The sequence below is a fragment of the Akebia trifoliata genome, chromosome 6 (assembly GCF_017979445.1).
Source record: "Akebia trifoliata isolate Shusen 1 chromosome 6, ASM1797944v1, whole genome shotgun sequence".
In the NCBI taxonomy this organism is placed as follows: domain Eukaryota; kingdom Viridiplantae; phylum Streptophyta; class Magnoliopsida; order Ranunculales; family Lardizabalaceae; genus Akebia; species Akebia trifoliata.
Genome location: NC_141380.1, coordinates 6762530 through 6777287, shown reverse-complemented (window position 1 = coordinate 6777287; position 14758 = coordinate 6762530). Strand labels below are relative to the sequence as shown.

The following is a 14758-nucleotide window of genomic DNA, read 5'->3' as shown; positions in this document are numbered from 1 at the left end:
GCACCCCTAAAAATTAGTACTTTTTTTATAAATAATTATTCAATTAGGTTTTTTTATTATTTATAACTTCCCCTTTAATTTTTAATTCTTTTTGGATCAAGGGGTAATCATGAGAGAATAATTGCTTGAGGTGTGACGATGAATTCTACAAAAAGTACTTAATCATATGTCAAAAAGTCATATTTTTACAAGATAAATCAATTTTTCATAGAGTTATTAAAGGATTTTTGTGCTTTTGGCAAATGTTGAAAACGAGGGTAATTAAGTCATTTCATTTAGAGAAGACCAGGTCAAGGGATGTGTCAACGAAAATACAGGGGCATAAAGCAAATATCCACTAAAATCGGAGGGGTATGTCTAAACAACCCTAAAATCTAAATTGAAGATTACCAGCTTTATATAAAGCCACTACGATAATCTCTGATTCTTTCGACCTGCGTAGCTTTCCATCTGTAAAAGAATCTCTCTCTCTGCTCCTCTCTCTCGATCGCGGTCGGTGATGGGAACATCGACTCAAGCAAGTCTCCTCCTTCAGAAACAACTCAAAGGTTTGATTTGGATCAAAGTTCCATCTTTTACTTCGAATTCTTTCGATTTTGATGAATTAATTTAAGATTTATAGGGTTTTACTCGAATCGAAATTGAAATTGATCGATTGAAGTACTTTTTTATGATCCAGAACTTAGTAAGAACCCTGTTGATGGATTCTCCGCGGGTTTGGTAGATGACAGCAACATCTTTGAATGGAGCGTCACCATTATTGGACCTCCTGATACTCTTTAGTGAGTATTTGTCTTTCATTTCTCTGTTTAAATATTCAATCTTTCTTGCATGTTTGTTTCTTCTCTTGGATTGCATTTAGTTATTTCTGTTTTTGATGAATCTTTGCTTTTTTTTTCTTTTCTTTCTGTCTTTTGTTTCGTTTGATTGTAGGGCTTTAGTTCTGTAATCGATCTGGTATTTTTTATTTTTTTCATTGATTTTGTTTCTGAAAGTTGGTGGAATTGGTTTAATTTGTGACTCTTGATGGTTCTTTGGTAGGGATTTGGCTTACTGGAATCTAGGGTTGATGTTTCTATTCTGAATAATAAAGTTCTCATAGATCGATACTTCATTTATAAGTTATCGCTTTTTTTTAAACATAGATCGATAGCAGAATGAAATATATAACAGATACTGTAACTGTATTGTCTTTCTCTCATCTTGTTCTACATCACTCTTTTTTCCATAGTTAATTTGCAGCTTTTGATTTAACCTCTGAAGAAGATATTCTTATTTGCAACTTGAAGAGAGTATTGTTTGATATTTCTTTTGAGATTACTGTTCTACATACCAGGGATTTAGACTGATTCCGTTTGTCTCAAAATTCAAGTAATCAGTTTTTGTTGATAATGAGGTTTACTGATTTCTGAGTGATCTAATTGCAGTGATGGGGGCTATTTCAATGCCATCATGAGTTTTCCAGCAAATTACCCGAACAGCCCTCCATCAGTGAGGTTTACTTCGGAAATGTGGCATCCTAATGGTCAGTTTCATGTTTCCTTTTTGAACCATTACTTATCAACATTGGGATATTGTTTTTGTTTTTTGATAGGTAAAGATGGGTTAGTGGTTAGCATAAGAAGTATTGGTTCAAGGGGGTTTGAACCTAGGATGTGGAAGCAACTCTCCACACGTCTTACCACTTAGCTAAGTGGCACTAACCCATACCTCATTGGGGCATTGTTTTGACTTCCATATGAACTACAGTTTATCCTGATGGGCGGGTTTGCATATCCATTCTTCATGCTCCTGGTGAGGATCCAAACGGTTATGAGCTTGCAAGTGAGCGTTGGACACCCGTACATACAGTATGTTCCCAACATGTTAAATTGGTGTTATTTACTTTCTATTAGTATAGAGCTTTTATCTCCATTTTCACGAAGATGTTGCATGTGGACTTGGAAAGTGGGGCACCTTTCTCCTTATTTTTCATTGGTACCCTTTTCATTAGTTAATACGGAACTAATGTGATTTTATTTTTATTCTTGTCAATGTTATGGAGAATATATTTTCTGAAAATTAGTTACTTTTTATATATATTAAGTTTAGGTCCAACCATTAAATCAATTTATGGATGTTAGAGTCTGCTATGGGTGAACATGTCGGTGTTGGCAAGGCCAGAAAAAGGAGTTGTGGCTTCAGCACTCTGCTTTAAATAATCTAAACATTTTTATTTTTACTATATAATGGAGGATACTTCAACGGAAAATCTTATGATTTTTGTCATATGCCTATAGGAAAGAGACTACGTGTGTGTAATGTTGTATTAGTTGCATAGAAAACTTCAATTGGAAATGATAGAACTCATAACCAATGTAGATGTTAATCAATGCTATGCTACCAAACGATCTACTTTTGATGTTTCTATTTTTTCCATCAGTTAATCTGGAGTTACACGTGATATTATTTTATTTTCATCAATATTATGGAGAAAATATTTTCTAAAACTCAGTTACTTTTCTATAAGTTTATGTTGAACCATTTTGTATTGATTTCTAAAAGGAGTCCTGGCTTCAATGCTGTGCTTTAAATAATCTAGACGAAGTTACTATAATACTAAATATAATAGTGTATAATCTGATTGGAAATCATGATCTTTCATTTAGCTTTAAGGAAGAGATCAGTGTGTGTAATGTTATATATTTTGTTGCATAGAAAATTTCAATTGGAAATGGTAGAACTCATAACCCATTCAAGCGTCAATGACTGCAAATCAGGAAAGAATAAACAAAACCCCATTGTTGTTGTTGCAAATTTAGTGAGGTGCTGGAATTCAATGTGCAACATTGTTACTTCATCTGTTTGGAAGAATCCATGCAAAGTGGCTATTGAATGACCCACTTTTGATGTCACTATATTTTCATTGGTTAATCAGAATTAAATTTGATATTAGTATTTATTCTCATGAATATTTTGGAGAAAATATTTTCTAAAACTTAGTCGCTTTTTCATAGTAAGTTTTTTATTATCAATTTTTTGCATTGATTTATTGACTGATTTGGCATGGGTGAAGAGTATCAGATTTGGCGAGGCCATAAAAAAAGGGTTGTGGCTTTGGCACTATGCTTAAATAATCTAAACAAAATTATTTTTTACAATGTACAATAAATATAACAGTGGATACTCCGATGAGAAATCTTATAATTTTTTTCATATTCCTTTAAAAAAGAACTACGTGTGTGTAGAATTCGTAACCGGTGTAGATATTAAATAATGGTATGCAAATAAGTAAAGATGTAACGAATAAACCCAGGTGGTGTTGAAAATTCAATGAAGTGTCAGAGTTCAACATGTGAAACAGTTACTACATCCATTTAGAAGAATCCATGCACAGTGGCTACTGGATTTTCTACTTTTTTATATATTTATATTTTCATTGGTTAATCTAGAATTAAACATGATATTATTTTTATTCTCAACTGATAATGGAGAAAATATTTTCTAAAAATAATTATGATTTTTTTCATAAGTTTAAGCATAACCATTACGAATTTGATTTATGGATGTTAAGAGTTTGACATGGGTGAAGAGTTCCGGCTTTGGAGGGGATGGAAAGGAAGTTGTGGCTTCCTTATTGTGCTTTGAATAATCTAAACAAAGTTATTTTTACTATATTAATAAATATAGTAGTTGATAATCTAATGAATTTTTTTATGATTTTCTATCATATGCCTATACACAAGAGACTACAGATATATAGTATTATATTTTTTGTTTTGAAAAGTATAATATATTAATCAGAGAGGGCAAACAAGAAACAAAGAGGCCGAAAGAGCCTCAAGAAGAGTAACAAAGAAAAGAAAAAACAGCGTCAGTGATTACATAAAGAGTGCCATCTAAAAACAAAATCATCAAAAGTAGTCCTCGCGAACTCTATATTCTGCTTAGACCAAAGGTGTAACAAACCCAAGATCTCCAAGAAACTTGCATGAGAGCTACTACCCTTATCATTGAACAGTCTGTTTTTTCTCTTGTTCCAGATCCCCCAAGCAATAGCCGAGGAGTATTATATTTTTTTCCCATAGAAAACTGCAATGGTAGAAATTTTAACCCATGTAGTCCGTAGATCTTAATTATTATTAGGAAAATAAGGAAAGAAATAGAAAAAGAATTCACTAGTGTTGTTGGAAATTCAATGAAGTGTCAGAATTCAACACGCAGCATAGTTACTCATCGGTAGTACAATAGTCCCTTCTTATCGCTTTTTTTGACTTTTTGCCTTGTTTTCCATTTAGTTCGGATTTACACATGCATACGGTCTATCCTATGCTTTTCCTTATTTTTGAGTCTACGGGTGATGACGGTATTTTTTAAATATTATTTAAAAAAATTCAAAAAACTGCATAATGATTCCTCAAGATTTGTATTTTTAAAGCCATTACAACTTCTTGTAGCATCTATTGCCCACACCATTATGCTATTGTCCGGTTTGCTTTGTTGACAAGTTAAATCTTTACTCACATGCTAAGCCACATGTTCATTCCTAGCTATTGTTTTTTCTTAGATCTTGATGCATCTTTGCACTACCAAGGTGAATGGTATATCAAGATTTGAGAAAAAATTATTTGTGGCCAGGAGTGAAGAAGTGGCTCATCTATAAAAAAAAAAAAAAATAGAAGTGGCTCAACATGTGAGTAAATGTTTGACTTGTTAACAAGCCAAAGCGGACAATATCGTACTGGTGTGGGCTAGGGGCACTATAAATGGCATTAGATCCAAGGACGACTCATCGAGTTGGGTGGGGAGATTGTCATGATCCTGCTGATGTGCCTACTTAGGCCAGGGAAAGTGTTATTGATAACGAGGGGTTGAAGTGGAGAATGTCACGATCTCACCGATGTACCTACTCAGGCCAAAGAAAGGGTTGTTGAGATCAAGGGATCAAAGTGGATTCGTCCTATGTATTGAATGGAATGGTTTGGGGAGTTGTGAGTTTAGTCTCTCATTGCCTGGATAGACATCTAAAGCCTAGGTTATAAGGGCAAACTTGATCCTATCTAGTATGACATGTTATAAAGTCATGCAAGATAAAAATCTAAATCCAACAATACCTTACAAGTATGGGCTGGGGGTGCTACAAGTGGTATCAAAGTTGAAGACAGTTCATCTTTAGAATATTGTCCCGCTTTGGGTTTTTACTAAAACGTGCTTTACAAGATAGGTTAAACATGCCTTTATAACATAGGCTTCAAACGTCTACACAGTTGATATAGGACTAAATTCACAACTCCCCCTATCATTCCATCCAGCACACATGATGATTCTACTTGACACCTTGGTCTCAACAATCCTTTCTGTGGCCTGAATAGGCGCATTGACTAGATCGTGGCACTTTTGATGTTAAACTTTCTTCACTAGCATTTTAGAATGCGCTTAGGTGCCACTTCCCACATTTATTTCCCCCAAAAGTGCTTTTTGATTGAAACTTACCATATGGTAGTTGAAATTTAAATTGTTTTCTGTGATAGGAAACAAGAAGCCAAAATCTGGCAAAAGCCAAAAGGGCTTATACCAAAGTCTAGCTTATGCATGATTCTACATAATATTTTTTGTAAATAACTAAAATACCCCCCTTAGAATATTTTTGAGGTATTAATTTAATGACCAAATAATTAAAACTTTTGATATTATTATTAAAATGTCTAAATAAAGTTGTTTGTTCACCAAATGTGCCCGGCTTCTCTAGCTCCCAAAAGCCCTTCCTAAATACTATAACCAAATGACCAATTTTGCAATCGTGATTCTTATAGAAATGATTCAAAGAGGCGTACTTCTGTAAAAACACTTCTGTTGAAAAACACTATGTTCCCAAACAAGGCCTTAATAATATTCATGTTTAAGATTTGTTTTTTTTATTCTCATGGGGCTTTGTAAAAAGTTCATTAAGCATTTTGTTTCAAAGAATTTATATTTATTGATTCATATTATATGTAGTGTTATCTTGGCACTTCTATTTGTTGGCATTTGGACACTCCTCAGTGTGGATCAACACTTTTAGATACAAAAAAAAAAAAAATTGTATGATATCATCTCTGTGTTTCGACTTTGTAATTTGAAGTATCTTTTTAGGAAAAGCTGTGTAAAATCATGTAAAGCATTGCAACTTATAAATAAAAATGCTTGGGTACTTATCAATTAGTTGTATGATATCGAATAAATTAGTCTAGGTTTTAACATGCATAGTAGTTTAACTTTTAATTTTTTGTGAGATAGGTTTTCCAACCATTAAGGTTTCCATATTAGTTATGTTTCATTAATACATGCTTCATATCCATGGTATTAAATTTTAGACATATTTTCACAAAATATACTGAAATATTTTCATTTCCACAAGTTCCGACACGAATTTTATCCAACATTTTCTTTATGTATATATTTTGATGAAAATCAGTATTCATTTTGGGAAATATGTTGGTGAATAGTTTTTGACTGAAGTAGCCAAATTTTAGATATAAAAATGCAAGATTTTGGTGGAAATATTTCGATATAGTACACACATGCAATCTTTTATGTTCTAATTAGTTAGATATATTAGTAACATATCTTTTTAAAACTATAATAATGTGATAATTATTACATAGTAGTTTATTCATTTAAGAAAGTGATACATATTAAAGTATTTGTAGTTATGAAATATTATTATTATTATTTCCAATAAGCATATAATTGTTTTATGTGTCGGGTTCTTAGATACTCATGCCAGCGTGTGGTGAAATTTTACTAATCTTCATTTCTAAATTTCATAGGGCTGTTTTTTATTTTATTTTTAATGAAAGGTAGCTGTTTATTATAGTTTGATGGCTGTTGAGTGTTTTTATTTATGCTTTATTATTTCTTACACTTTCAATGAAAACTTCCTCAAAATTTCTATCATTTCATAATATTTCCATCGTTTCCTTGTATTGATTTCTACTTATGCAAAATATTTCCACGAAATATTTCCATTTCCTAGATTACCAAAATAGACATCAAAATCGAAATTTAATACCTTATTCATATTAACATATCAGACCGTTTTCATTTATTATTATTTTGGCTTGTTCCATGATGCTTTTCCTATTAATAGGTGCTCATGGGAGGATGATCTCTAAAACTGTCTTTGGATTGCATTCATTCGATTTTTAGTTTTCAATATTTTTATTTTTGGTATTCAAAATTTCAAAAGTTGGCATGCCAATCACACGTCAACACCTTGACACTTGGCATCCATGCCACGGGTCAAGGTAACACCATTTTATATATTGGTTCAACAATGTCAATGTAAAATTTATCCTCCACTAATATTTGGCATTTTATTTCTATTCTTTCTTAATTCCCTATTTATCTAATGGATAGTTGATTATGACAAAAGAAATTCACAATCATGTAAAAAGATGTCTACTCGGATTCATATGATTTAGGTGTAGCATAATTGGCAAAAGGGAAGATATGGGGAGAGTTACATGATGAAGGCTTCCTTGACTAATTGCAAGAAACTTGCTGAAGTCGGTCATGATGAATTTCAAGTACACTATGGGTCTTGTGGAGGTCATGTAAAAGATACAGAAAATACATCCTATGCTGATGGCTGCCCTCTTACATGGCTCTTCTCATAATAGCAATCATGATAGTTGCCCTCTTACATGGTCCTCATAGAAGCAATCACATGATAATAAGCTTTTTTGTTTTGTTTTGTTTTGTTTTTTTTTTTTTTTTGGGGGGGGGGGGGGGGGTGAGGGTAAGTTATATAGCATTTTAATTGTATTTGAGAACTCAAGTTCATCTTAGATCTGGCCAAACTGACCAATTTGTTAGAATTCATGAAGTACTTTTCCTGGTTCTAACTAGGGTTAGGCTTGGTTCAATATAATCGGAAAACAGTCCAAACCATTGGGTCATGACTTCTCAAATCTCCTCATTGTGTCTGGGCAGCTATCTTGGTTATATAATGAATTCAATGATTTGATGCAAAAAAAAATTCTCTTTGAAGATCCCAATTATAGCAGCTATAAATTTACAGATGTAATTAACTAATTGTTTCCCTCTGCTTGACTTTGTAACTTCCATCGAGTATTATGTTACTAGATAACTCTGTTTTTGCTATGCTGTTACTTTTTCTTTCTTTTTTTACCAGTAAAGAAAAATGGAAATAGTTATTGTTTCTTCATTTGTGTCCTTGTGATGATTCATACTACCTCAAAGTACACAACACACAACACTAGTGCTCCAAAACTCAGGTTTTCATTATATTATTTGCATACAATCATCCTTCTTTTTTTGGTAGATATGCTGGGCCTGGTAGATCATCGTCGGATTGTTTGTTTCATCTGTGTGCATGTGTTTAGTTAAGTTTTGATTATCGTTTTTGTTCAAATCTGTTTTTTCTCGGAGTCTTGTTATTCTTTGTATAATAACTGAGGTGAATTGAACATGCAGGTTGAAAGTATAGTTTTGAGCATCATTTCCATGCTTTCAAGTCCTAATGATGAATCTCCTGCAAATGTTGAAGCTGCGGTAAGTGGAAAAGTTGTAAATCTCATGAAAAAATTATGTAAATCTTGATTCCATTGCCTTGTCTGGCTTCCTTCCCTGGTCCCTGATGTCACATTATTCTTCTATGCTGGATGCTACATATTCTTAGTCTTTCTCATTGCTTGCTATAATTATGTAATTACCAAAATGTTGTGGAATATTTTGAGGGCAACATCGTTGGGTTATGAACAGCCGGTATTATGCCTATCTAGATTCTAGTTTCATTTACATTTTATTTTTATATAACTATGCTTTCTCCATATTGAGGGCTCTTAAATTTGTCAAGTTCTTAGGTTGATTTTGTTGAAAATTGATGTAGGACATCTACAACTCTAGGTAGTTTTCTAATTCTATTAAGTTTTATTTCTACTTCTAGTTCTAGTTGGATTTCTATTTCATAGTTATGTTAAAAGTACAATTTTTTGTTAGTTTTAAATTTGTTTTTATTATTTAGGTTATAATTAGAAGTATTTAGAAGTGTCCGATTTGAGTTTTAATAGGATTAGAAAGTTAATATTATGTTATAGATATGTTAGGAATGTTAATTTTTAGTATTTTAGTAGGATTCTAAAGTGTTATGATGGAGTTATCTATATAAAGAGCTCTAAATCCGAAAATTAATAAAAATTAATCAATTCAATTATCTTTTCTCTTTTAATTACTTTTTAGCTTTATGCTGAATTTTCTTTCAAGCTATTGCTTGTTTATCAATTGAATCTATTAATTCAAATTGATTTTGAGTGTTCCATTGAACACAACCTATCGAATCTATTGATTCATACACTTCTACTATGTCAAAAATTATAATTTGAACTTGTGGTGCTGAACCATCAGGTAGTGATGATGTTGAGTTTGTAATTCTGTCCTCGTATTGTTTAAAATAATTTTTTCTTTTTTCTTTTTGATAGATAAAATATTTTTTTCTTTTAGCGTGTATGGCGCATAAATGTGAACAAGTCTAGCAAACACTGGCTTGGACCATCTTTGGCCCCCACTCTTAGGATGCTGTTACATGGAACTGTATTTCATTCTGAGAGAAAAGTCTAATCAAGTCTTTGACCCCACATCTATTTTACTCTTGTTGCTATTGGACTGATGTGTTTCACAAATAGAGTAAACCCAAATTTAATCTGACAACATCCAACGGAAGGAAGGTATTCTTGGGCTGTTGTGTGGACCTGACCTAACTTTGGACGAGTCATTTAAACATCTTGTCGATCTTTGTTCTTATAGACATTTGAGATTTGAGAAAAATATTACACGTCACCCATCGTTCAGGTTTGTGAATAGGTGTCTGTTTTGGTTTCACTAGAGGTGAATATATTTTCCTGACAAGTCAGAAGAGAATGTCTTCAATTTTCACTGGGTGGTTCTTTAATTCCTTACAGTGGCATTGATGATGCCAACAGTCAAATTCTATTTCATTGTCTACTTGATATAGTGGATCCATCCTAGCCATATCATTATATAAATGTTGCCTATATTGTTATAGAAATATTTGTCGTCTTGATATTTTAGTTTCATCTTTGCTGTTCAATCATGGAAGAAGAAATGAATTGCTTTACGATTGGATGTCATAACCACCTGAACCTATGACCAAAGTTTTTCTTATTACTGATTATTTTCATTTCAAGTACTTTACTATAATGAAACACTTTCCTTACTAAGATAATAATATTTTAAGCCTTACCAAGGGCAGTTTTGCTCAAATGGATTACACATCAGAAATCCAACCCCCCAGTCCTCTAAATTTCATTGAAAAACTCATAAAAATACTTGATCCAAGGTTTTGAAAATGGACAACTACCAAACTTCCACCTAACTCCCAAACTTAAAATGAAAATTCAACTGTGAAAAATAACTTTTTTTGGAATTTTTTTTTTTCTTCAAAGTTTAGAGAATTTTATCCTCTACAACCCTGAAGCATCGGATGATGTTTTCGAATGACACAAGATGAGCCCAGCAGTAAGGTTGAAATCCTTACTGACATAGTTAGGCTAGTTGGACTGTCATATGCACTGGTTTCAATCCGAGGATGTGGAATCCCAAATTTGCCACTGATACACATTCATAATAGTCAAAAAATGATTGTGTGGGTTCCAGTGCTGTAAGAGTTTTTTTTTTCTCTTCTCTATCTGGTTCATTGATTATTTCCTTGTTATTGTTCTTCTTAATTGGGATCTTGGGATCACTAATGCATGCAAAAGTACTTCCATAGAAAAAGATCATCTTGCACCCTTTGTTAGAACTTATTTGACATGTTATCTCTGCATAATTTGCAGAAAGAATGGAGAGACAGGCGGAATGAATTCAAGAAGAGAGTCAGCCGTATTGTGAGACGATCACAAGAAATGATGTAATATGCTGTCACCAATGCTGCCAATGCCAGTTGTCTACATGTCTGTGTCTTTTGAGTATTTAATTATATATATTTAGTGGAGGACTGGTTGGTCATCGGGTAATGTGTCGGACCATGTAGATTTCCTTTTGAAGTTCTCAAGGTCGTCGTCATCTCTTTGCTTCATTTCTTCTCCATCCCCAGTGTCCCAGTAATTTTTATTTTACATTTCTGAATTTAAACTAGTTTGGTTAATGCCTGGATGACCAGAGACTTGCCTTTTGGGTTGGTTGTAGTTTGGTTTCTGAAGAAAAGTGGTAGAGTCATCTCTTTTAGTAGTACAATGAAATAATGTTTAAATCAACTTTTTTTTTTTTTTCTTTTGTTGGTTAAGATGTTACCCAATGAACTGTGGGATGTTACAAATATTCAATGCAAATTGATATTTCATAACGCCAGTCTGCAGGTTCGTTTTGGCTGGCCTTCTACTTCAACGGGGCACCTTTTGATCAGAACTTCGCAAGTACTACTACTCAGGTCCTCATAATGATGTTCTTTGCTTCAACTAGAGTTTTACCTATAATTTATCATGGCGTGTGGAATTGTGGTTGAATTTGCTCAAAGTTCAATCAGATTCATAGTTTCCTAAAAGAGGATTCCCTTCACCTGTCCAACTTTCAACCTGCACGTAAGATTCCATTCTCATTATATAGAATTTGTCGAGACTTTGTTGCTCCCTTTGATCACGATGGCTATGGTATTCTCTTTCCTGAATTATTAACCTCATAAGCTATTAGTGTTGTAATTGCTCAATGCTAGGCATCGACATCATCTCTGAAGCGCCCTAGCTTTAATGATTCCAAACACAAGGCACCCAGGGAAAATATATTCATTCTTGGGCACATGGATATCTTTGAACTCTTACCAAAACCTGGAGGGAACTCTTAAAAATTAATTTCACTTATGGTGTGATTTTATAATAGGATGATTTGTAGGTCACATTACAATTGTGTGGTAATAATATCACAATCCTTAATACAGTTAGATGTGCAAAATGAAAAAAAAAAAAATCATATGCGTTTGTGAAGTGCACTACTTTACTCATGAAAAGACACCCACTTCAATCTTATAGCTCTGATTTAATTTTAGAGTCGTGCAGGAGTAACATTGAAATGTACATTGTAGAGGACATTTTTGACTTGGATATGTGTCAGAACCATAGATGCTTTTTGTCGAGATATGAGTAATATTTCGATGGAAGCATCTATGGTTTTGACACATCCACGTTACTTTTTATTGTTACTTCAACATTATCCTTAATTTTATTGGTAATATCTTCAATGTCTCTATTCCCATCTATAATAGACCTCAAATAATAAAATTTGCCGTTTCAAGGTATTTCTAGAGCATTAAATTAACGAGACACGCTTTTTCATTGGCATCGGTGCTAAACAACCCACATGCTTGATCTTGGTTCCTATTTATCGTGAAGGGGTATTAGAAAGGTAGTTTCAACTCCTCACTCAAACTGGATCATTCAAAAGGGAAATAAGAATCCTAGTCATCTCTTAGAAAAGATGAGGACAATCCCTCAAGTAAAGTAAGAGAGTATTTACAGCCTAAAAAATAGGTTTTGCTTGATGAATCGAGAATGAGTAGTAGGTGACTGTCTACACCTTATTCAACATATTTTTCCCTTTATTGAAGACCCTATCACTTCCAAAGGACAAAGTTAATGAGTTATAACTATTAAAAAATTGGTACTGATTCTTACTAAAAATTGAGTGAAAAAGATTGAGAAAATTCTTAGGGTATGTTTGATTGCACATGGAAAATAAAATAGAAAATTAATTTTCATAGAAAATGACATTTTTCAAATGTTTGATTGCACATATTCATGAAAATTTATTTTTCACCCCAATAAAAAAATTCACTAAAATATGGATTTCACTTTCTCATTTATATGGGATGGAAAAGTAAAATCCACCCATATTTTTTATCCATAATTCTTCTCCACTCATATCTTCTTCCCTACCACTACTATAATCACTATCACACTAACTTCGATGTCGTCATCATCACCATCTACGGTCACCTTCTCTCTCTTCTCCATCCCTCACCTCTATCGCTGCCACCACCACCACGTTCTTCCCTCATCATCTTCTTCTTCACTCACTTCCGTCACTGCTGCCATCATCACCACCATGTTCTCCCCTCTTCTTCTTCACTTATCTCTGTCGTCACTGTCGCCACCGCCACCACCACCACCACATCCTCCCCCCTCCCCCCTCCCCCTTCCTCATCATGTTCTTCTCCCTCTCCCCCTCCTCTTCTTCTTCTTTCTCCTCCTCCTCCTCCTCTTCTTCTTTTTCCTCATATATTTTTTCCATGATTTTATCCAAGTAAAACCAAACAATAAAATTTGATTTTTCAATCTTACCTATTTTCCACCATTATTTTTCTATGGATTTTACATTCCATGGAAAGTCACTTTCCATGCAATCAAGCATAACCTTAGATTTTAAATTTACTGTATAAAAACAATATTTATTTATTTATATTGTTGAAGCATGGGAAGTTCATTGTCTTAAAGTGAAAATTCACGTCGTGGTAGGATTCTGGAATAAGTCAGGCAAGGGAAAACATAAAAAATCAAATATGAAAATCGGAAAGAAACCGAGTTAAGCTTAAGTCTGTGTATTGTTCATACTAGGTTGTGGTCTCATAGTATATCACCAAATCTCATATTAAACCTTTATTATAAATTACCAATCCTACGTATAGGTACCATCCTTACATCAAGAAGTAACCACATGTCCACAACACATTCAAGCTCTATATATTATTCAAAATATAAAAATATTTAATGTCATCCTCATTATCTAATACTTTATCAATAAAATGCTTACCATCATCTTCACAAAGTCATCTTCTCATATTAGGGCATCAATTTGATCTTTTATTTTAATCACAAAAGTTCATGATTTACTCGCAAAATTCGTAAAAATCGTGACTAAATTGAGGAAGGAAAAATGCCCTATGATTTTAATCGTGACCTTTTCAATAAGTCGGAGAATTTGATGACTATGACCCATGCTACTGTACTAGATATCTGAAGGCATTCACTCTTAAGGATACAACTACCCACATTCCAAAAGGAGTATTCTTATTGGAACGTCACAATAAACATTTTCATAATTGAGTGCTCTCCCAAGCAATGTAAGAATGAAATAGAAAATGTCGAATAATGAAACAGATGCAAAGAAAATCGAGTACTTGAAAAGAATAATAGGAACAATTAAATAGGAGAGGAAGTGGTGGTCTAAACATACACTTACCCCAAATTTGTCTCTCTTTAACATTGATTCAAAAGAAACATGTGGGAGATAAAATCCTCTCTGGTGTGGATAGTTCATGCTGTACCAATCAATGAGAATCTCGAGATAAACACTGATGTTATTTGAATGAAATTCTATCTAATTAGGGAATAATCTCAATTTTGAAGGATTTTTTCTCTTTAGATAATTATTATAATTAAATAAGAGTGAATATGAAAATTACAATCTAACTAGGATTAGGTTTTATTTTCTAGGTTTAAGATTTTTTCTATTGAAAGGGGTTAAATCATTGTAAAGAGAAGGAAAAAAGTGATGGGGGGAAAGGGGAGATGGATGGCTAAATGTAACCATGTAATATTGGATACAGAATATGATGGAATAGCTCCCCGAGCTCGTGGATATAAACACCTTTGTCGAATCATATAAAAAGATCTTGTATTCTTTCTCTTTTCCATATCTTAATATTATTTTGACGATTTATTGGTGTAAGATCTTGATTTGGATTGAGATCTTGAGATGGATATAAAAA

General features: G+C 33.1%; 1 protein-coding gene across 1 annotated transcript; it reads left to right on the top strand.

The window, feature by feature from the left end:
* Positions 1-395: 395 nt before the first annotated feature.
* LOC147399954 (ubiquitin-conjugating enzyme E2 7) lies at positions 396-11255 on the top strand. Its single transcript, XM_086445533.1, has 6 exons — positions 396-548; positions 680-782; positions 1428-1525; positions 1750-1850; positions 8458-8535; positions 10836-11255. The coding sequence occupies exons 1-6, from the start codon at positions 500-502 to the stop codon at positions 10911-10913; spliced, it is 507 nt and encodes a 168-aa protein (XP_086301659.1). The 5' UTR covers positions 396-499; the 3' UTR covers positions 10914-11255.
* The last annotated feature ends 3503 nt before the right edge of the window (positions 11256-14758 follow it).

What these genes read in the sequence shown, in the direction of transcription:
- LOC147399954 (XM_086445533.1), top strand. Translation starts at nt 500, where the DNA reads ATGGGAACATCGACTCAAGCAAGTCTCCTCCTTCAGAAACAACTCAAA. An exon ending in GGAAATGTGGCATCCTAATG is followed by an intron (nt 1,526 to 1,749) that starts GTCAGTTTCATG and finishes TATGAACTACAG; the next exon opens with TTTATCCTGATGGGCGGGTT. An exon ending in CTGCAAATGTTGAAGCTGCG is followed by an intron (nt 8,536 to 10,835) that starts GTAAGTGGAAAA and finishes CATAATTTGCAG; the next exon opens with AAAGAATGGAGAGACAGGCG.